At 40.0% G+C, this 24,498-nt stretch overlaps 1 protein-coding gene across 4 annotated transcripts in view; it reads right to left on the reverse strand.

Moving 5' to 3' along the window:
- Positions 1-4,902: 4,902 nt before the first annotated feature.
- SMAD1 (SMAD family member 1) overlaps positions 4,903-24,498 on the reverse strand; it is a 49,973-nt gene continuing 30,377 nt past the window's right edge. For all 4 annotated transcript variants that reach the window (XM_072862509.1, XM_072862507.1, XM_072862510.1 and 1 more), the window contains 5 exons: positions 17,485-17,742; positions 14,636-14,752; positions 10,541-10,762; positions 8,183-8,439; positions 4,903-6,298 (listed from right to left, as the gene is read on the reverse strand). In XM_072862509.1, coding sequence (XP_072718610.1) covers positions 6,155-6,298; positions 8,183-8,439; positions 10,541-10,762; positions 14,636-14,752; positions 17,485-17,742 — 998 coding nt within the window. In that variant the 3' untranslated portion in view covers positions 4,903-6,154. The remainder of the gene's footprint in view (positions 6,299-8,182; positions 8,440-10,540; positions 10,763-14,635; positions 14,753-17,484; positions 17,743-24,498) is intronic.

Below are 24,498 nucleotides of genomic sequence, written 5' to 3' on the forward strand. Positions count from 1 at the left end.
AAGCCTTACTGCAGCACCACACACATCGAGTCTCATTCTCCTGCTTGTACTAAGTTTGACTCAGTAATCTAAAGGAACAGAAAACCAGTAAGTTCAAAGTCATCATATAAGGAAGGGTAAGGGAAGGGGAAGTTATGCACACCATTTTTCTTCATACATGTTACAGGAATGTTTTTACATGTTACAGGGATACTGGGGAAAGAAAGAAGCTGCAATAGGAAAATTAGAATATTCTTTACAAAAGGCAAACTGTGCTGTTCCCACCATGTCTAAGCAAGTGACCTGTCCACTTAAACCAAACTCTTTGAGCAAGGAAAGCCTATTTGGCATATGCAGAGTCCCCTCTGTAATACAATTATAGCTCTTTTTACATTAACTACAATGCAGAGTTGCAGGTGGCGGGTTTTTATCACTGCTATGAGAGATCTTAAGTCCTGTCTACAATCTGAAGCATGTGAAGGAGCTCACTTCTTCAAAATTTACCTACAGCAGCCTCCTCTGAGCTTTATAGATTTAAAGTCTCAGATGAGCTGGCAGAATCATGAGAAGATGATACAGATTTTTCAACTCATACCTTAGCAGCAGGATGAAAAGGGGAAATTGCAAACCAATTTCTAAGAGAAAACTAGGAATCTGCACCCATTAGAATAAAAATTCTTACATTCCTGAAAGATGACCAAATCAAATTCCAGACTTTTGGACTGTTTGTAAAATTTGGGGGTTTGTTTGACATTCCTTTTGACGACTTCAGCTGCACATGACAAATTAACATACACTGAGGATCCACATGCCATTTTTAACTGTAAAGCATTTATCAGACCCAAGTGAAAACTATACCCATCTTGTCCATTCACTGCAACAGACCTGCTCATCTTTCTACCCATGTAAAGCCCAGGGGATGCTTACATTATAAATCTTATTGGAGTTAGTTTTGTGTTTGCAACAAGCTTGATCAGGAGGCTGTCTCTCCATTGCAACTGCTTCATGAAAACCAATTCGCCTTATACCCTTGTCAGACATAGCTGTTGCAGCTGAAGAGATCATCGTCTCCCACAGCTGGGATGAATGAAATAGGACCCACCTTGTCAGCCACCTCAACTGAACTGAACAAAAGCGGGAGCCCTCCGCCTCAGCAGTTCACAGCACGTGAACGTACACAGACAAACCAGTAGCAGTTTGCCGCACCACACAGACGTGTGACCTGCGGTGGCACAGGAACAGGCACAGCACCTCATGAGGATGGCAGCCCCTGGGAACAAGGACCACTTCAGCCAGCCTGCAAGCCCCTGTGAGTGACAGCCACATCCCAGCTACACAGCTTCATTTGTCCCGCAGAAGTTTCCCCTCTGAGCAAGTCACCAAGGCAAGCGGAGAGTACAGGAGCTTCGTTCTACAAACCACACAAGTTATTTATTCTGGAGCCTGCTGGGAGAGAGAGAGACGACGAGAACAAGTGCAAGGCTTGCTTGTGAAGCTGAAGGCAGCAGTCAGGGAACACAACCGATAAATACAAAGCCTGAACACCCTGCCTGACAATTTCTGTCATTTTAGTCAGATGCAAACCAAGTGACATACTACCATAGAGAGGAGGGAAGGGAATCTTAATAACTGTAAAACAACAATCCCAAGCAAAAGTGAAATCCAATAGCATGAACCTGTCTCACTTCACCTTCCTCTTCCAAAACGCATTTGAGACAGCAAGGGTTGAAAAAGTGGTGCCTGTGAAGCATGCATATCTTTATGGGTGGCTTCCAGTGCCTACAGCAACCTATAATTCTTTACCTGCCTTTGACAAGCACACTGTAGAGGGTGTTTTGTCTGACTGAAACATACAGTGTCCAGCAGGTATGGGAAAAGAATCAGACAAAAAGCTATTTGCAAATGAGTTCAAAAAAATAAGGAAAGTCATCAAGAATATAGGAGTCAGGGAGGGGGGCTTAGGGAACAGAGAAGAGAGAACATCCCCTAAAAGGATAACATGACAAGGACGAGCTCAAAGAAGAGAGACGCAAGTCAAGGATGGAAGAGGAGAGAGTAAAATAAGAGCCATTTTCATTTCTCTCCTGCACAGAATTACGAATGTATTTGAAGAAAATGAACTGTGAGATGATGCATGTAAAAAAATATATTGGCTCTACCATGACTGGTGATGGTAGAGTTATGTTGTATATTTAGGAACACATCCAGAAAAAGGTGACTGCCAGTTCATGGTTATGAGTCATGAATCTTAAGAGCAGAATAAAAGGCTACAGTGTGCTGAACAGAACGAACCAGCAGCAATTAATAGAGAGACGATCAAAACACAGCTAACTTCCAAGATGTCAATCAAAGGTTTAAAGTGTGGCCACACAACGGCAAAATTGAGGAGATAGGCACACTAAGGGCCATATAAATTTCAGACATCTCTGCATTGATTTATTGTCTTCAAATAACGATAGTCACAGAATTGCATTATTTGAGGCTAGAAAAGACAACTGCAGTTGTGAAAGCATAGCTACAGTAGCAAGAGAAGTGATTTAGTAAGGGAATGGCTTTATCAAAGTAGATAGCAATACCAGGTTAGTAAGCATTAGAAGATCAGGTCCATGATTCTGAAAATCATTAAAAATCATTCTGAAAATCATTTTCATTAAAACATGAATTATTTCTCTCCATACCTTCCTAAAACCACACAAGTAACCATGACTACCTCTTAGCTTTCATCAAGTCTTTTAAAGGTTCACCAGAGACTCTTAAATGGTTAAAAAGTCATCTCCACCTGGGGAGAATTATTTTCTTTCCTGCACTTAAAAGCCAAAGCACAGATTTCAAAACACATTCAGCTCCATGGAAGTATTTGTCTCCACATCTGCTGTTCACTGCTCTTCCTTAATTCTTTTTCTAAAACAGTTATCTGCACCTTTTCAGTTTCTCCTAACACGAGTCGTCTTGACTTTTTACCTTGAAGTAGCGTCTTCTCTATTTAACTCTGTTGTTCAGAAGACTAGACCCAGGAAACTATGGGGAAAGAAAACCAAACAGGCAGCAGAGACTCACCTGGTTACAGAGTTGACACTGTAGGTTCTCTCAGAGTTTCTAGCTCTCATCATTCTCTGTTTTGGGAGAGGTCAGCAAGAAACTCTTTTCCTTCTGTCTTTTTCTGTGCCTTTTCCAGCTTTCTGACTCCAACTATCCGAAGCAGGGCAAATCAGTAAGAAGACTTCTCCAAGATGCTCCAAAAATCTTCACAAGAGCCTCAGGCTAGCAGTTGCCTCCTCCAAGATAATGTTTGTCCTACCTCCTATTTTTATGGCTATTAGTCTCAGGTGCTACTCCAATCTGCTCAGCTTATTTAATAAAGTGCAGCTGGAATACTCTGTGCCATCATATGAAGGCACACTTTTTCCTTACACCTAATGTCTCCTCACCACAAACAAAAAGCTGGATAACAAATAAAGAAAATGTTATGTACACTGCACTTCAACGGTATCAACAGCATAGAAAAATTCACAACAGAAGGAACTTAAAAAATCTGGGACCCTGCAGAAGTATTACCACTGAAAGTTTCTGAGACACTGCCAAGCTAGTATTTTCTGATTTTAATCCCTGTTTAGGAAAAACAGAGAGGCATTACAGCCCAAAACATACAAGACACTAACATTCAAAAGCAGTCACAACATAAAACTGTCTTTTCTTATTCCAAAACTACTTCAAAGTTTACCAAAACTCACACAGGATCATCCAAATATGAAAACATCCAAATAGAAACACTCTTAAGACTTGCATGATGGATGGTTACAGCACTGATAAAAAAAAAAGTCACCACCTCAGTGCTGCATTCCAACAAAAGGAAGGAAACTGGTTGGGGACAGCTGGGAGTTAATGTAGCAGGGGCTGAAGATGGAAAAAACAGAGACAGTGACTGAACAGCAAACAGCATTCTTTCTCTTTTGGGTCATCTTTAAATTTTACTTATTTTTAAGACTTACATTTGTGCTGTGACTGCTTCTTTATGAAAAATATATGTTAAACTGAATTAAAAAAAAATTATCTGTTCTTGGAACTTACAAATACAAAAAAGTCACTAACCAAGTTCTCCTAGATAGGGAACTTGAACATTATGGATTTTTTTTTCCCCTTAGCAGGGGAAGAAGGGTTAGTTTTAAAAACGTATACTGAACCACGCAATGGAATTAACTTAAAAAAAAAGAAAATAAAAGAGAGAGAGAAAGATGGGACTGACTCATTCTCCAAAAAGGGCTATTACTCATTACAGTGACATACACATGCATACATCTGGCTGAACACACATTCACCTCTGTTGCTCACCTTTCCCTCATGCTCCTGTTAGTGCTGCATGGTCCGTTATAGCCAGGCACAGGCGCTGGATCTCCAGTCAACCCCCAGCCTTTCAAACTCCATCATCCCAGCACCTGACAGACACTTCACAGCTGCAAACGGACAGTCCTTCCCTCACCTCTCCCCAGAGCAAAGGCAGAGGTGTGGGGAAAGGAGCATGGAGGCTCTTCACCACAACCATGGCAAAGGAGCAGCAAGAGCCCGCTGACGGTGCAACCTCAGCAAAATCTCTTCTCATACATATATCGTATGTTGAAATCTCACAGAAATTTAACTAAGTGGCTAGGATACTTCACTGTTCCTGCATCCATTCTAATCTTGCCTGGTTACGAAATCTCTCTCCAGAGTACTCATTTATCTCATATACTGAGTTTAGTAGGGTTACTAACCTGTACTAATCATAAATGTCTAAGCTCAGCGTATCTTCATTTCTAGTTGCTCCTCCTCCAAGACCATATCTTTATCTGGTTTGTTAAGAGTCTACTAAGAAGTGGACAAGACCAGGTTTTATTCAAATGTAAGCAGTAATAACAGGTTTTATTCAAAACTTCCAGTAAAGAGGACCCACTAGTTTTGGAATAAAGGTACTTAAAGTACTACAGCTTACGTGAATATAAAAGATCAAAGAGAAAATAAACGAAGCAGTAAAAAAAAAAAAAAAATTAAAAATTAAAAATATATATTTTTTAAAAGTTTGAAATAGACCCACACAGGGATTTTTAAGTCCTCCAAACAATTAACAGTTACTAGGTTTGGTAAAACAAGATTCTCTTACAAAATTAAAAGCCTACTTCTGTTACATAAACTGTATAAAACTTCTCAATAGTTAAAGAGCACTCTGTACAATTTTGTCTTGAAATACATAGAGCTGCAGCCTTCAAACTGCAGGAACTAATAATTTTGTCCTCTTCACAGGTAAAAGAATTAACCAGCTGCGCAATTGTTTTGGGGGAAAACGAAGAGGCAAAACCAGTCATAATTAACAAGATGAAGCCACTATAAAAATGAAATGCACAGCAAAACTCAGACCTCAGTTTAAACTAACAAGCTATGTTTACAATATATTCTACATTTCAGTTGTCATTTTCCCTTCCCCCCCATTCAAATATTCCTAATTCCCACCTCCCCCCATTCAAATATTCCTAATTCCTTTATGGTCTAAATCTAATTAATTTCTAAACTTTCAAATACACCGTACATACATTTAGCAAAAAACATACCTAACATTCTTACAGCAGTATGGTCAGGACACAATTTCAAAGATTATTACACAGTTATTGAGATTAAACCTTGTGACTTTTTTTTTTCTTTTAAAGAGAACAGCAACCGTCAACTTAGACAAATGGTTTTAAAACATACTGCAGAGAGCCTGCAAAAAGCAGACTTCACCAACATTGGCTTTTAGCCCCAGAGGACACAGGGGAAAACAGCGAGCGCTGAACATAAGGAAGAAAGAGAATCTCAGAGTGCCAGTTACAGGAAGATCCTTCGGGAACTCGGTCCAAGAGATTGTGGTTTTGGCTCGATCGTCCCCATTGCACTAAGCCCTGCAAATCAACTTTGCAATAGTATGTTACAATGTAAACTAAAATTCTTGATACCAACAGTATGTCAAAGGCGTTTATTTATTTTTTTTTTCCTGAATCCAACAGTTGGTCACAGAAGTCAAGTATTTGCATGGCTCTTATTCAGCTGTTGCCAGTTTGGGGGGGGGTGGGGGGTGCGGGGGGTGGGGGGGAAGTGTGTGTCTGACTCATACGTCCTTCAAGTACATGCAAGGCTCAATTGTTTCCAAAATGCAGGAGCCTAGGACCTTTTAAGACACTGAAGAAATAGGATTATGAGGAGAGCCCATCTGAGTAAGTACTTTATCCAGCCACTGAAGAGGACCATGAAGATGTATCTCTATCCAGCATGGAGTGCTTGTTACATCTTGGCGATGATATTCAGCTCCCCAACCCTGGAAACAGAATCGTAAGTGGGGAAAGAAAAAAAAAAAAATCACCTTATTTTATAATATCCAATATGTGAGAAGCATACTTCAATCATCTTCTTTCTTACCAAAATACTCTAGCTTTCAACAGTCTTTATCAGCAGGGTAGCATAACACCCTTGATGCACCAACTATTATCACATTTCAACAAACAAATCTGAAGTAAAAAAAAAAAATAAATTCTGGAGGAAGTGTCATTTTGAGATGTCTTGATCTCTTGGAATGGAATTCTTTAAATTCTTAGAGACATAACCTGTGGCAGTGCAAAATTTCCCCATATCTCACTGCCAGCTGCATGATGTCCCAACAAAGCCTCTGAAGAGGGGGATAATCAAGTCTTCTCTGCCAAGACCAAAAATAGAACAAATTGGGTGGAAATGCTGCCAGCAGATCAATAAATTAAAAAATGAGACTGACATTATGGAATTGGGGGTGAGGCATCTGTCTGACAAGAACCAAAGCATCATTCGCAGGATGGACACGATAATCTGAGCAATAAGTCAGAAACATTCCTCTTTGGAGAAAGGGGGCATGGTCATTCCCCAGCAGTCTAGTTCTCAAGTTAAGATGAGATAGGTTTGGTTTCAGCTCATACCTGATTCAGTTACAGTAATGACCAAAGATATAAGCAGATATTTAAACAGCATTCAAAATCGTTTTGTAAGTGAACCACTTTTGGGGCAGGTGTGGAGACAAGACTAAGACAGCCGCAGGTACAGTTTGCTCTGCTCTATATGAACCCTTAATGAAAGGACTACCCAGCTCCCAACACAGGTAGCAGCAGCTCTAAACACTGTGCAGTGTAACATCCAATACGCAGGAGGTCCTGTTCAGGCAACACTGCCTTACAACTCCATAGGATGCAGAGCTATAAATAATCTATTCCATTTTAGGAACCCCTGTCCTAACACATCTGAAAGTTTCTATCCTCCTATCAAGAAGCGCACTTCAGCATATTACCATCTTCATTTGACTACTTTCATATATGTGACCAGCCCTTTTATAACAGTACCTATGTTGACACTCACAGCCACATCACAAATCTTGACCTTGCATGCCCCTCTAGAATACAAAGGTATGTATATTATTCTAAATAATTACTGCAGCTCCTAATTTGGGAGCTGCTGGTCAAGACAGATGTAGAGGATTAATCTATCTACACTCCCACAACCGCTATAATGACTTACACACTGCAGTCCCAGCTCAACTCTCCAAAAATGCCAGCCAGGAACAGGAGCATGAAGTTCAGCTGGGCCTCTTACAGAGCAGGACATGGCATGGACCATAACAATGGGCAAAAAAAGGTGCAAAAGCTGATGCTACATAATGAATTGGTGGCTCTTCCACTTTTAGGCCAAGTAATTAATGACACAGTTCTTTTCAAAACTTACTTGTACTGTATCTTGCCATATCCCACAAAATTAAAAAGACAAGCCCTGTAATTCCAGAGTAATTATGCAAATAATTCTATACACAAACTATCTATACACATATTAAATACAAGAATTCAACTGAAACACTAAAAATTTACAAGAGGCAATTCAATGAAATTAGAATAGTTAACAGACATGACAGAAATGCTTCACAAGTGACTACAGACTTATGTGAAGAAACACCTTCTGCAAGTCACCTCAAGCTTTCAAAGTACGTGCGTCAGATGGATTTTTGTCCACAAAGACAACTTCGTTTCATTTAGATCTATCTTACGCTTAGCAAACATTATTCCATACTTAAAATTCAACAGCTATTAACAGGTCAATGGAGGGAGGCACTGGACCATTCAAAATCACCACATTAAGAAAAAAGAATTTATTTTGCTTATAAAATAATCTTGAGCAAATTTTCACATACCTTTACAAAACTCATACGGAGAGTGCACATCTTAGTAAGCTCATACACTGTCTCAAAGCCATGGTTCACTGACTGAGCCAAAAGCTGAGCAAACTCTTGATTATTGAAAATCTTCAAACTGCAGCCACTGGGGATTTTGCAGACCGTGGTGGGATGGAACCCATGATGGTAGTTGCAGTTCCGACTTTGCACAAAAATACTGCTGTCGCTAAGACATTCAGCATACACTTCCCCACCAACATAATAGAGATGAACACCTGGGAGGAGAAGGTTGACATAAGGAGGTTAGACAAATTCACACTGTGTATCTATTTTTCATGCTGTCTCTACAGAGATACATTTCTCCTTAAAGAGAAAAACATTAATTGCATATCAGACCATCATCTGTCTTTCTTCAAACTTGATTTTTACTTTTCTGTTTCATCAGTAGGCTACTTGAAAGGAGGGTGTGTATGTATGTATATATAAGGGAAATCGGTAATTCCTGCATTTTAACATGTTGTATATTCAACAACAATAAACTAGCAAGCACTGCAGTAGTTTTGATGCAGTACATTGGATGGCTTGACCACTTGAACTTTTTTCCTCATTATATTTATGTAAAACAATAATTGGAATGCAAGAGGAGAGAGCAGAAACCTACTGCATAATTTGTAGATACTAAAGCAGCCCCAAGCTGGATTATCTGGAAACATCCTGAATGCTATTTTGGGTAGCATGAGTTTTTTCAGCTTGCTTTAATTCCAGAAAACTGGAAAAAGACAATGGCCCTTATATTCCTCAGATATATCTGTCAAAGGAGGGTACACACCAATTCTATAGTCCTTTCCCCTTCTACTGCCTGCTCCCTCACCTGCCACTGATGGCAGCAAGCCCCAGAAAAACAACATACAGGGAACCTTTGTGGAGATTTGCTGTCAGTAGGACTCAATTCCAAAGGCTTTGAGAAAGCAAGAAAATGTGCCTTTTGTGTTTAAAAATGGATTATTTGCTGTTTAAACCTTTCAACTCCCACAATGTCACGAGTCAGAGAAGTGGACACACAGAATTTAAAAACTAACCTGAAGTCCAGTCAGAAAGCCTTGACTGTGCTCTGTCACGTAAGATTTTGCCACTGACTATACATGTACCTGTGTGGGTACATATATACTCCCACCTGATCTGCAAAAACATTTATGGCTATGTCTTCAAGTTTGGGATTTACTCCTCCTTCCTCAAAGACTAACAGTTCTACATCATCATTAGTTGTACACATTTACTAATTCAACAGCATCCTTGTCTCTTCCACACTCTGCTGTGGTACGTACACAGTTAAGTGCTTCAGCAGAACTCTGCTTGAGCTGGGTTAACTTTTAACAGGAAAATGAATGAGGTGTTAAATAAATATCCTGATACTTGGCAAGATGGATGGGGAGGAAAAGAAGGAAGAAGTATTAGGACTTGAGTGGCACAGCACAGGTGTGGTGTACTGCTGAGAGCTGCACAAGTCCTCATGTAGAGTAAAGCTCTTCAGACCGAGGGCTCAGACTTGAGGACCTGACAGTTCTCTTCAGTTTCAATTCTTTCCTCCTCTAAGGAGGAGGAAGATACTTCATTAATTGGCACTTACAACATACACCCCACTGCTTCGGCATGCTGAACCCTCAACTGTCTCAGAAAATTTAGAGTTTACTAATAATGCAAACACCTAAAAAATTTGTCTGCCCCATTGCAGGGGGCAACATCAGTTTTGCCTGTCATTTGCTTTATAGGCAAGTTCTCAGAAGAGAGGACTGTATTAAGTCAGACATAAAACAGAAGCTTTTCTCTTTTGCAGGACACTGTCACAGCCATAGAAGAGAAGCACAAAATTTGCACTGAAAGAATCACCAGCCTGTGAAAAATGCATTTGGAAAAACTGTTTTAGCAGATTGTCTCTCTAAATACATGTTAGGATAGCTAATTTATGTTGGAACTATGGCTAGCTAAACATTTGGTGCCAAGAACTATAATTTGGATTTCCATATACACCAATAATCAAGATAAATCAAGACATTTCATTAGACAAACTGTCTTAAGCTCTCATTCTAATTAAGATTATGATAGCCTTCGGGCAATTAAAAATTGATTTAAATCAATTTTTGGGTAAAACTCAAGGGTAAAAGCTTCCTGTAATCACACACCAGGTAAGAACAATACTTTACTTATAAGACCCAGCCAGAAAATGATACATTTACCAACACAAGCACTTATCCCATGTACTTGGGACGACCAGCCTGCTCTTGAGGCAAGTGACTCAGGTTGTCATGTCTAGGGGAAATGCTGCCTCCTTCCCCAAAAAAACCCAAAAAACGGTTGCAAAGATGCAAAATAACTCACCTTTGCCAATATGCCGCCTAGTGTTCTCAATGGTGGAGTTGCGGTTAACGTTCGAGAGCAGCCCCAGGCAAAATCTGTTCTTGTTGTTTGAAGGATCAGTGAAGCCATCCACCAGGACGCTGGTGGAAGAAGCGTGGAACGCCTCCCCAACGCGATTATTCAGCTCATAGTAGACAATGGAGCACCAATGCTTCGGCTCTTCGTAAGCAACTGCCTGAACATCTGTAAATCAACAATGGAAACGTTACAATCTAACGGCGCTGGAATACAGGCTCAAGATGTAAAGATTCATAAACCTGCAGATTTTGGCTGAAGATCACTGAAAGATGAGCCAGATAAGCAATTGCAGCTAAATGAAGGCTCTTCCATCTTCAGTTATTTTTGAACTTTTCAAAGCCACAGACATACAATAGAATAATTTCACCTCAACTTTACCTGCACAAGACTCACAAGAGACAAAGGTTGGCACTAGATATCAACAGAAAAGTGCAGAAAGCTCCTGGGCACATACTAAGCAGTGCCCCAATATCCCTGCCGCATTTTCTATAACTCACTATGGTGCGGGCCCGGACAGCAGAGAAATGCTGCAATTATACAACTCAGCTTTCTTTCCAATTTAGTAAATGAACTGCTACTTCAGTTCATTTTACTCAGCTACCAAATTACAACAATTACACCTCTGTGCTTACTGCAAAGTTGTATAGTGACAGGGAGAAACAGCATCACACAATTGCACGAGAGACCATTTGTAACTTTGGGTACCAAGAAGTATAGCAAGGTAGCTCAAATATACAGTCAACAGATCAACTCTTCAGCATTCAGGGAGTGCACAAATCTTTCTCCTGGGCTTCTTGGGGGAAGGGTGGGAGAATTCAAAAAATAAGAGAGATTGACATTTGCCTGCAGAACATGTGTGAAGCACATCTTCCATATGAATAGATGATGCTTGAGATCAGAGGCTGAACAAGGGCATAATTCACAGGACCCTAACAATTACGCTGGACTGAAGAGCAGATGAAATGGAGAAAGATATTATTTAATGAGAACCTTTTATTCATCAAGTGCTACCAAATGCAAAATCTGCAACTGTTCATCACCAAAATAATTACTTGTTGAGTAATAGCAAGGATTTCTCAGAACGTGCTTTTCTAGACTCTGGTAACAAGAAGCTCCTCCTCACAGCTCCTAACTGAAGCTGGGCATTGTGCAGAATGCTGACAGGAAATTCCTCGTTCACGACTTCTACCCATCAAGCTCTAGAAATACATGGAAGTCTTGAGGTAACACTTGTGACTGTGCACAGGGCACAATTTCTCCAGATGATACCAAAGGTCTTTACCAAAAAGTTTCCCAGTGGGTATCTAACAACAGCATAGGCTTCTTCAGATATCTCCACCCCGTACGCATTCTTTCCGTGCCAAAATCAGCTACAAATTATTAAACTGCCTCCAAATAAAAGGAAGCTAGCGAAGGGATGTGGTTGCTTTATGTGGTTTCTTTTAAATGAAGGAGACTATTTCACTGCTAAGCCTAACACAGTTGGACTTGCTGCTAAGATACCAACTTTGCAGATTAAAGCTCCAACTACAGGTCAAAGTGCTAAAATTAAAATCAGACTGGTATTACAGGAAAACTTGTTTCTCTGGCCAGAGGTTTCCTTCTCCCAGCCCCAAGTCTTTACTGAAATCAGCTAGCTAAGACAGTGTTCCTATTTTCCTCTGTTCACAGATCATACCACTATGAGTTTTCTGACGTGCAAAACAAAAACCAAAAAGTCCCCCGTCCCCCCCAACCAGCAGTACATAGCAGATACAGAAGGTGGCAAATAATCAAAAGCAGGATAACACATCCTGCATCACCGTGCAAAACTTCTGAGCATAGTGTCTACTGCTGACCAATAACTTGCTTAAAACACTTGTAAAAAGGAGCTGATCTTTCCTGATACCCTAGCATTTTCTATCCTTTCACATCACTGTAAAAAAACCCACAATAAAAAGTAATAAAAATCAGTCATTAATTATTAGTAAGAGGTTACTACACTTTTAATTCCCATGAAGATACCAGCAATTATCAAAGCTGCAGCTTTGCCCCAGTTCTCAAAGTCAGGAAGAAATCTTGCCAGCTGGCCATTCTTACAGAATGAATCATATCTCTCTCACACAGATTTCATACTAACTTCCTTACATTTGCTTTAAGTCATGCAGAGCAGGTGCGTTTAGCCTCTCTATTCCCAGCATGGGCCAACAATGGAAATTACCCAACTTCATTGACAGGATGCAGCTTGTTAAATCAAATCTCTCAAGACTAACAAATCACCATGAAGAACATGCTTCTAAAAGTTTGCAACAAAACTGCTGCAGTAAGTTCACAGTAAAAACTTTTCTTTTACAACCTGCAGCAGATTTTTGTTTAAAGTAGTGCAATTACAGCATACATATATGAATAATAAACACATGAAGGCACACAGAAGTAAGGTATCTTTTTTTTTTTTTTAAATGAAGGGACAGAGATGCAAATCCATTGTACTAGACTACTAGGAGGCAAAAATACTAATAGACACAATTTTTATTTTGAAACAGTTGAATGTTAAAAAGCAAGAAGAAAAATGTAAACCCTTTTCTCTTTATCAACTCTCAAGTAATAGAGGAATTCTACAGTACTCGTGTATTTTGTGAGAGGGACAAACATGCAAAGGTCTGCAGTTAGGCATAAACATTGATAAATATACTTTGGGCCAGCAAGGACTATACATACACACAGAGTGTACTGGATCAGCGAAAAGTGGAAATGCACATGGGGTTTATCACATGCAAAACTCATTCCACGCAGAGAGTAAATAGATTAGCACAAAAGCTATCCAAATTGTTCTAAGAGGGCAAATATACTTCCTGAAACCAGACATTAAGCCTAGCAACAAAACAAATACCAAAAAAAAAAAAAATCAAACAACAGTTAAATTGTTCATATGCTTGTGATCTTGATAATCATTCTGGCACAGCATCCAGCTTGCTGCTCTTTCTTGGCATGGGCCACAACTGTGTAAGCTTATGTGTTCTCTAAAGGGGCTATTTCTCACAATGTGATGAATGCACTAAATCCTTTACTCAGCAGTCATGGCTGGCTGCAAAGGCTTTAAAAAGCAATGTGTAAAAAGATGTCTGTGTCATAGTACGTAAAGCAATAGGGGGTTTTTTTAATGCAGATTTTAAAGCCTGTAGCGATGCCACACCTCAGGCAGACAGCTCTGAATTCTGAACCAAGTGCCATCATTGCATGACTCAAAGATGGAACAAAAATGGGGAGAGAGGGTGGAACTACACAAAATACGAAAAAACCCTCAAATGCCCTTATGACCAGGAGAAGGGTAAATTATTAAAAGCAGAGCATACTCTTTAAGGACTGAAGTTTAGAATTCAGGACAAAAACATAGTAAGAAGACAATTTTATGAGATGTACTGTCTCAGAGGAAAAAATACAGATATTGCAGTTGCCCATGTAAAATGTCTCTGGGTGTTCACATAACTGACAGTATTAGCATCCATCCTCTGATCAAGTCTTTGCTTGGAGAGCTATATTTGACCATATCTACCATCATCCACAATTCAATAGGCTTTATATAGCATTAACTGCATTGTTCCAATAAATCAATGTAATCGTAAGAGAGAAAGAGATTCCCTTCCTTGCACATGTGTAATTTCAGCATCACACACAGAAACGTGCAGCATCATAGGAATTCTTTCTGTTTGGTGATTAGTGGAAGTTCCAGATACAAAACATAAAATGACTTTGGTTGTTGAGTTAGTTGGGAGTAAGAAAGTAATAAACCCCATACATTTTACATTTTTAAAGAGTCATGTGATAGCTTCTTGTCCTAAATAAATATTTACATTTCTAAATTTTTATCTCCAGATTTACTATTTCATCCCTTACAACAACAGAAAAAAAAATCACATGGCTGTTTTTTTTTATTTTCTACAGCTAAAAATTTCCATAAACAACATATATCCAAAATTAAAACTCAGTTATTAAAAGTAAGTTCTGAAAGTTCTTTACTCTTAAGAAGTGAAGCACAAGACGAGAAGGAAGCATTTTTACCTCCTCTGTGTATGTCAGGGGGAATTGCGGGTGCCATCATGTTGGTATCCATTGGCTGGGAGGTATCGTGTGTCATCTGATCTTCCGGAGGCAGGTAAGCAGGAGGGGGAGTATCAGCTAAATATAGAAAAGGCAGAGATACACGAGTCCTTTCCTCTCTTTAAAGTACATATACATAGCCACATAAATAGTTTTAGCCTGGAAATGCTTCCAGCCTGACTCAGCTATAAACTTCCACCCACCAGAAAGCTGAGAAAGCAATCATGGACCTTGAATCAGGAAAGCAAAGAATTACTGTGCATGTTAAGCACAACTGCAATAAAAACATGTCACTTCACCCCCCCATCAAGCCACAAAAGAAAGCTCAGCTATGTTTCCAGCCCACGTTTTTTGCAGGTTGAAAGTATCATATAGACATTAAAGCACAAAGAGATCTCAGGACCAGGGCAGAAGTAGATATTGAATATGGTAAACATGAACAGAAGCTGGAGCAGAAAACTTACAGTTTGAACTCTTCTGTTTCCAACATGATTCTATCAGCAAAGTATGCAAACATCCCAGATATATCCAGGACCTTATTATTGTCATTGTGAAACATTAGCTTTATTTCCCTAGACTGGGAACAGTAGAAAGTGTTCAGGAACCCAAATTCTACAGAATTAGCCATCTGGGTCTGGAACTTATCTGTCAGTGTCTCTTACTGGCTGTACTGTCCCTTTCACAATTGAATGGCTAGCATAAAACTAGCCTGTGCACAATGACTGTACTCACTAATGCTTTCAGCCCAGTTTGAAGCATCCCAGCCAGGTACTCATGTTGCCCTTCAGCTGGCTATTTCACTTCTAGGAAAGCCTCCCAAATGGCTTCTTAGAAGCTGCAGGAAGTTGCCAATGTCACCATTTCCCAATACACCAGAGGATAATCTCCTCCAAATCAACTCCACAGAGGTACATGCAAAACAGAGAAACCCTTGCCTGATCTCTGCAAGCTTTCACTGCAAAAGCTGAGATTAGATTACCACTGTACTATCTCTGGTGAACACGGCTGCTGCTCATCCCACATTTACTTCCATTACTGAGAGCATGGATTGCAAGCTACCACAGCAAATAATCACAGGGGCCTCCAAAACCCTGAAAACCAAATTAGCATCAACAAAAGGCAAGAGAATCATATCACTGCTTTGTAAGTTTTGGGGTTTTGTGTTTGGGGTTTTTTTGGTTGGTTTGGTTTTGGTTTTGTTGTTGTGGTTTTTTTTTTAAGAAAACACATGTTAATGAAATCTATTAACTGCTTATTGTTTAGGAGATATTCTGTTGAAAGCTCATCTAATGCTGGAAGGTACCTTGCTAATTCCCTTACTTGGATACCCTCAGCTGGATGAGAGAGCAGCAGAGAAAGACAGAGATGACAACAGGACTGCATTAAAAGCTTAATAGCCTGCACTGGAGTTTAAGTCTCGTGTTTTACTAAGCCTTAAATGTTCGTGTGTGTGCAAACATGATGTTAGTGATGCACAGATAGGAAAACAAGATTGTAAGGCCACAGGCAACAAATTAGCCAATATCTAGGGAGTTTTCAAGATCTCTGGATAACTGCTTTGCTCCTTCTTTTGTATTTTCCAAAAGTGAGCCTTTTTCCCTATTAGCGCAAGACAGACAACTGTCCAGAGCTAAGCATCAAGGACATCAGTATCTTGACGTCTCCTCTAATTCAATTTCTTCACTGCAGCTGCTGACTTGTCTTTATGGGCATGTGGACAGAACAGACCCTGATCAAGTGAACTTCCACAAGCCAGTGTTCAGGAAGACCTTGTTAGAGAAGCCTTTATCTCTGCTGGAAGAGCCCCAACCACACCAATCATTAAAAAAAAAAAAACAAACAAAAAAACCCCAAAAAACCAGCTAGTTTTGTGGCAACTTTTCACATTTTTTAGAAAAGCCAATACAAACTCTCTTTACCCCCCTCCTGCCTCTGGAAATTCAGTAGTCTTCACTCGCAAGAGAAAAATTTTAAAGAGAAACAACTATCAGCAGCAGAAATCTATGGATGTTAATTTCATGTAATAGAAAACAGATTTTCACAAGTCTGCCGCTTTGTTTACACATGCCCTCCCTCAGGCCCTGAAGAAAACATGCAAACAGAACATCAGTAAGCATTTGTATGGAGTGCTTCTCCAGCATTTCGATCAGGAAATCTGCCACAGACTGCTTCTGCAGTATTTTTATCCATCCGCATGTAAAGACCAAAAAAAGACAGCTTCACAGAATTTTCTACAGACATCAGTCAACAACGAAAGGTTGTTGCTTCTTTGACTTTAGGAAGTAAAACAGCCTGAAGATTTCTTTTCAGGGCCTTAAGAAACTGTTTTTCAGTTGAAGTATATTTGTTTCTTGAAATTACATCATTATGTGAAGAAATTTTATTAAGTAGCAATATCATGATTCCCTTGAGAAACATCCTTCTTCTGCAGAACTAAAGCCTTGTGCCAAATTTATGATAATCTTTCCTAAGCAAGGATGATCTGTAGCATTACACTTCTTGTGCATTAAACACTATGCTTTGTGGGCTAAACTGTTGAACTGGTCCCCAAAACATTTTGAATCCCTCCCCCCACCCCAGAAGAGTTTTACTGTAATGTTTTAACTGTGTTTGCAAGGGGCACAATATTAATACCCTCAATATTATTACTAGACAAAACAATTACATGGTCTTTATTACCTTACATCTCTCAGCTCACTATTGAACACAAGTGTTGGCTGATAATTTGGTATTATTAAGCAAAAAAGTCATGAAACCAGTGATGTCCAACCACATTCTCCCTTCTGAAGAGGAACCGAAGTTGACTGTACCTGGCATCTGGAAAGGACTTCCCGGGTCTGAGCTGGTTGGAGAATGCGGGTAGGTGCTACTGCTGCTTCCAGGCGAGTTTGGATAGCTGCTGTTGGGCGAGTGGGGGAACGGGTGACTATTGGGTTGCTGAAAAGAGTCCGGGAAAGTAGCGTTGTGTGGCATGTGGGGCTCATTTTGTCCCAGGTTGCGGAACTGGGCCAAGAGGCTGTGCTGAGGGTTGTACTCACTGTGCCTTGGAACCAGCACCGGAGGAAGGACTGGAAAGGGAAAAAGAGGGAAAAGCCACAGTGTTAGAGATTCAGTTCTGAAGGACTAGGCTATACAAGGAAAAAAACCCACATTCTTCCCCCCCTAGGGCATATTCACATCTGTCTTAAAAACAAGGCAGTCAAATCTAGGAGCACATGTCTAAGCAAGAACTCTTTTCCTTATATCCGGTTACTGCATAGCTTGAATTCATAGTGATCGTGCTAGCTACCTGGTTTGCCAGATGGGAGCTTGTTTTCACAGAGGGCCAGTGAAGAAGAGCCAAGAACAAACCGCAATTCTGTGTTTTAGTTTTATTCGCACAAAGAAATGCTGGGAAGTAAGCACGTTACAATGCTGACATGCAGTTCATTTTGCTGCACTTGTGATCCTGCTAATCACGTAATGGCCTGTAACCAAAACCTTGCTAATAAGGACAGATATTTTTTCTGAAGACAATACTAATACTAATAGGCCTTGAACTCAGTCTGGTCCCAACAGCTGTAATTTTATTTTTAACCTGGACTATGTTCTTACAAGTTAGTATTAAACAGTTATTAACTCTTCAAGTCAGTTTACAAAATGTGCAATTTAAACAAAATTATGTAGTTCAAAAAAACCAACTGAGCAGCAATTGAGCTCCAACTATATGCTACTATGGGATCAGAGAAACACACATCAGAAACTACTAGTCTTACCACACTCCCAAGGCCTCCTCACCAGTGGGGAAACAAAGCTCTCTTTTTAACTGGGAATATTAACATGATACCAGATACACTAAGACAAAAAAATCAGCCCTTTTTCCAGTGCCTCAGCTTCTATCTTTGAATGCCTCACAGCAAAGTCCAAGCTACTCAAAGGATTAAACGCTAATCTTGTTATAGATTGAGATTTTTGGGTGATGGGGGGAAGAGGAGAGGCAAGGGCAGGGAGAGGGAGATCCGTGCAGAAAGTAGGGGAAGTGAAACAAAGTTATTCCTCTCCACATCTGCCCCTCTTCAGCACCTCCATTTCCCAGCTCCATGGCCGAGCAGAACTGGAAGAAACCCCTTGCCTTCAACGGAGGGTGCTGAAAAAAAAAACCACAAAAACCAGAGAAAGCAAGCCAGGCTACCATCCCCTCTCCCCGAGACTCCTGCCCTGTCCCCAACACTTGGTGGGCACACAGAAGAGGAACAGGAGCATGTATACACGACAAGCCTATACAGACATAACTATCGCTCAGATTAAGAAAGGTGTTTCAGAGACAGCTGCTTCACCAAAAGGCTGAATTGCAAACTAATTGCAAAAAACCTCATCTTCTTGCCAAGACAAGCAGGTTCTTCCAAGACCCTGGGAGCATCTTTACTCTTCCAGCACTTTGCTTTTACAGAAGCATTCAGATACTTATGCAAGTATCTGAAGTCTGGAGTCTGAGCATACCAGAACACTGCTCAACGCATAGACCAGGCCTGAGGTCTGTGTCCATGTTTAAAATGGATACAAAAGGATGCCACACACAAAACTCTCTCTATTCCTAAAGAAAGTCACAGATTAACTAAAAAAAAAAAAAAAAAAAAAAAAAAGGCAGCAGGTTTCCCTTGCATATGCCTAAGAGAGAAATTAAGCCACCAGATTTTTGCCCACTAGTGGCATTAATGCATGAAAAGTTTGATCCCAGAAATCTTCATTGAACATACACTGAAAAAAAACCCCCCTCACTACTGAAATTAAGGCTGCCCATTAGAGTCAGAAGCAGGTTTTAAACATTTCATCTGATGTCTCACTTTCTTAGGGCAGCTTCACTGAGATTCCAACAGATCTGAAATATTTGAGGCAGATGTCACCCCTAAGTAGATTTGTTTAGATGTGAAAACATCTAGTTGTGTGTTTTAATCAACTCCACTTTACAAGGAATATATGAAGTTCCTAATTATGGCATTTTTTGAAACAAAACACATCCATCTGCCATTCTGTGGAAGTTCTCAATAGCAAAACACACCAGGAGAAGCTGCTTCTCCCTTGGCTGTGCAGAATGTCCCTGGCCTCTAATGCAACCATTCTCACATGTCACCGGAAAAAAACATTAAAAAAAAAAAAGTTACTCAACATTCAGGTGGACATCACAAATACCCTCATTCACAACATGGCAAATGTCAAACCCGATCTCTCCGAGTATTAGGATCTCTCAGAATTAAGCTTGTTCTGTTAAACCTAGCAGTCCTTTTGCAGTGACATCAAGCACTTAATTGTCATAGCCAACATTTGCTGGGCTAATAAATTACCAGTGAAAAAAGTAACAATGAGATCATGTGTTAAAAACTATTTTCCCTTTCCTGTCTTTATGATTCTTCCTTACTTTTCCGAGCATTAAAAACACAGCTTTCCTATCTCTTCCTTTCCTATGGATGAAGGTCAAACCATTAACTTTTCTGAAGTTAATTTGTGCAGAAAGTACATCACTTACCTTTCCCATCCCGTACCTCACATTAAACAATGACACAAATGACATCACAGGAAGCCACACGATTTATAGCATTTTAAAATAGCAGGAGAACAGGATAGTTTCTGTATGTTTTCTGTAATTAAAATAAAGCAGTGACAGATTTTCCCAAGGTATATACGCATGTTTTCTCCCATTGGGCAGAATCATGGGTGAAGTTTAGAAGGACTTGAAATAAGAACAAGTCTCCTCTTCCCAGCTCTCCCTCAAGCAAACCTACACTTTTTGTCCAACTACTTCAACCTCAAATGATTAAACGCCAACTTCTTCAAAATACACATGGAAAAGGGGGAAAAAGAATACAACTGGTATTGATACAGCACAAATAGTCTCAAAAATATCATTGCAGAATTTTCTTTGAGTGCTGCCCCTAATTCACATCCTCCCTGCATACATACAACCTTAATGAGGAGGAAAAGCCCTGAAAGGCCACGTCAGGTGGGACAGAGACTACAGTGCAATCAGTCCAACTCCAAGACAGTCACTCACTGCCATAACTTGATCTCTCTGCAGCTCATGGGCTTTTTTGCAGGCTAGTTGTTCCTACCGGAGTCACAGAGGAGTTAATCTGAATGCTGTTCACTCAGGAGTGAAGACATGAGCAGGGACCGGGCCCTTTGCAAGTATGGAAGGATGCCAGGAAGTCAAAATGTAAAGGGGGATGCATACGCTTCTTGCTCCCCTCGCCCCTCTGTAAGGTGCTGAGCTTCTGGTCAGGTTGCAGACCTCAACCATATGGAGTAACAAATTACTGAGGCTCAGTACAGCAGGGGAGGAGGCTGATCTCTGTTGCAGCTGCCAGCTCCAGGAAGAGGTATAATTGAAGGGGAGAAAGCATGAGAAAGTTATTCTGTGCTAAGCCAGCACACCTGTTGCTATAAAATAAGGAAGCAGTGCACATCTTTGCTGTGCGATCTCTGCAGAACACTGCTCTAACAGTTTGCAGACAGAATTTCCCCCTTCCTCTTTACCTTCTTCAGCAGAAGGGAACACAGATACAAAAAAAATATCATTTTAAAAAAATTATCATTGTTTCTATTCAGCAGGGATGCATATATTTAAAGGAAACATACTATTAAATATACTGTTGTCTTAAAAAGCTACTGCAACAGATTTGCAAATTCAACCTCATTAAAATGGTTAAAACCAGTTAATGGTGCAGAACCACAAGTCATCCAACAGCTTGGTTTCTATACTTTCTCAAACACCAGATTAAAAGGTTTTATGGGCTATACCGTGGCTAAATTTTGTTCCAAGATTTTGTGGACCTGGAGTCGAGAGTTAACACATTACTACTAGCAGTAATGCTACTAGTAATGGTTGAAGAGGAAGATAAACTACCTGGAAGCAAGGCAGGGTATGTTTGTGGAACTGTAGCTAAGAAGAGATCCTGTATCTGTCAAGACAGCATGGGAATTGGGTAGCTTGTTTTTACCATGCAAATAATACCCAGAATATGCCCGCACCAAACAAGTGGAGCTGTATTAAAGAAATTACAGCTACAGGGCAATTTCACCCACAGGGCTATTTCATCTAAGAGCCAAGAATGCCAAAAATATAGAAGATAGACCAAAGACAATCTGGCTGTTCAGATAAATGTTCCAACTAACCACACCAAGAAAGAAATGCTTTTATGAAAATGTAATGGTGGCCTTTGAAGAAAGCTACTGATCTCTACTCTATGTCTCTCCAGCACGTCCTCCTGTTCTTCAGAAAACGAACAGGTGTGCTGTCCTAGAGTAAAGATTTTCGCGGTTTTCTTTTTTGTTCTATTTTCACATTCCGGAGATAATGATTTTAGCAAATATAGAAAGTCTCCAATTTATGAATATAACGTATTTTTTTAAAAGTTTCTCTGTTAAAAAAAACCCTAATCCAAGCCAAAGGACCTGCTGTACTTTCAAAGTAGCATATTTTCTATCCAGATGGGTTTCGGTTATCTTACACAAGCCCAAATGACAGCTAGTTTCCCTCAAGGGCTCATTTTTTTCCCCCTCTCCTTTGCAAGTTACATGAAGATTTGGGTAGGTATCTCTCTTTCCATGTCTGGAAATTGAAAGATGAAGTAATGAAATACAACAAGGGGCCACATATAAAGCAGACTTTGATCATCTTTCCTCGCCAAAGTAGATTCTACTTCTTCTGTGAGCTTTATAAAATTAAAAAAAAAAAAAAAAAAAAAGATGAGCAATTGATGCTGCACTTTCTGCTCTTAAAAAGCATGACAACTCGCTTGACATATGTTCTGTAGAAGGGTTTGTACAGGCTTTTACCACAACAGGGCCCTCAGCCTTAATGAGGACCTGAGGGCACCATCATTAGACAGTGCACTTTAATTTCCAAGCATCATATAGCTGTATTTTCATATGAATTTATGCAAAGCCACTTATGTTTTACCAGAAAAATAGAACTGTGGGTTGGGAAGGAGGGAAATCCTCACACACTAGTTCGTGCTATCTGGAAACGGGTACGAAAACATGGGGCAGGGGGAGGAACTTGCGGCTTGTACTCCATGCTCTAGATAGAAAATCCTGCAAAGACAAAGTTGTAAGAAAAACGAAGAGTTAGGAGAAGAAAAACAAACAAACAAAAATAAACCCAACAAAAACCTCCAAAACACAGCAGCAGCATTAAACTAACAGATTTCAACCCTCCTAAAGACTCCTAGCTTAATTTCCTGCCTTTGAGGCCACAGCAGCTGAAGTTGGCTGCAGTATCCTGGTGAGCAGCCCAGTCCCATGGTGGGAACAGAGCAGGTACCAACATATGCTCAGCTGTACGTGCTTAGTTTTGCTTGCTGTTTGTAGCATTAGAGAGTCACTGAAGCACGCTGACTGAAAGGTCTTGCCAAGATTTTGCTTATAAACAATAAAACGCGAAGTAGAAAGAAAAGTTTTAATGTCATTAGGTCTTCCCATGTTGCCTAAAACAAGACTTGGCAAAATTGAATATTCTTTGACCAGAGGACAAGTTCTCACATACAAAGACACTGACATGTCTACACTTAGGATAGAGTTTACTCTTGGCTAAAAAAAAAAAAATTAACAGGGTTGTGGCAAAAGCAATCTCTGAGGATCTAGCTACTTTATGTTGTTCCAATACCACGTGGTTTAAGCAAGGCTGTGCTATTGGCTGTGGTAGCATGGCTTTGCTTTACTGTTTTCTCAAAAGCAGAAATGCCAGCCTTTTAGACTTTTGCTCCAAACCTATGTTCCAGTAATTGTAAGTGAAAAGGCTCATTAATAGCTATTCAGCAGCCTGTTTTGGGTGACAGAAGGACAACCATGCCAGACTTTCTATTCCGGGAAAAAGCTGAGAGCTGTCTTGTTTTCTCAACTCTTAATTTTATTTTGCAGTTTCAGTAGACCCCACAGCTTGATTTGTCATTTTACATAGTTACAACTGAAGACTGTATTTAAAAAAAAAAAGCAAACCAGTTGTGGCTTTACTGACTTTACTTTTACATCAGACATCTGGTCTGAATGCATTTGGCAAGTAATATTAGTACATTTCCTGCATTACAATATTCAGCTAACATTAGATTTTATTTGCGGATGCTCTGATAAGCTAACATTTTGATTAAACTGATGTTTGTCAAGGCCAATTTCAGAATTTAGTACCAATTGTATGCACATTAGTGAAGGAGTTCTTGAAAGCAGATTTGGGGGAGAAGCAGTCCTGATACAGGAGGAAGTTACAGTGTGATAGTGTATATTAACTCAGACATTTACACAGACCAGAGTTCAAGTTACCTGTACGAAAGCCACAGTCACCATCCTACTGAGTAGGTTAAAATTTGGAAGTCTGGTCTTTTAAGTCAGAAGAAACATGTGAATCTGGTTAATTTTAAAGAAAAAAAAAGGACACAAGCATATCCTTCTTGACAACTTTTATCCCTTTATTGCAGCTCATTTTTCTGACACGTGGTGAGGTTAGACAAGGAAAACCCTGCTGTTAGACCATTCCCTCCTTTCTGCCTCCTTACTTCAATTCCTCTCCCCCAGGTCGGTTCTGGTGGGGAGTTTTAGAAGCAAATTCTGCAAAAATGAAAAGAAGAAAGTTTTATACTACTTGCCAAGCAAACTGACAGTTGCTTGCTATTTTGGGGAACCATCCTATAATTGTGCCCACCTGTTGTAGCATGCTATTTTTAAAGTTACGCCCAACAGCAGCATTACACAGCAATACAGCAAAACTTCTCAGCGATGACGCTCTCTGCTCCCTCACCCCCAGCCTGCAGAGGTGCAGAAATCCTGCTACAGAAATCAAGCGGGAACAAGGATTT

Source organism: Ciconia boyciana, chromosome 5 (assembly GCF_034638445.1).
Source record: "Ciconia boyciana chromosome 5, ASM3463844v1, whole genome shotgun sequence".
NCBI classification, from domain to species: domain Eukaryota; kingdom Metazoa; phylum Chordata; class Aves; order Ciconiiformes; family Ciconiidae; genus Ciconia; species Ciconia boyciana.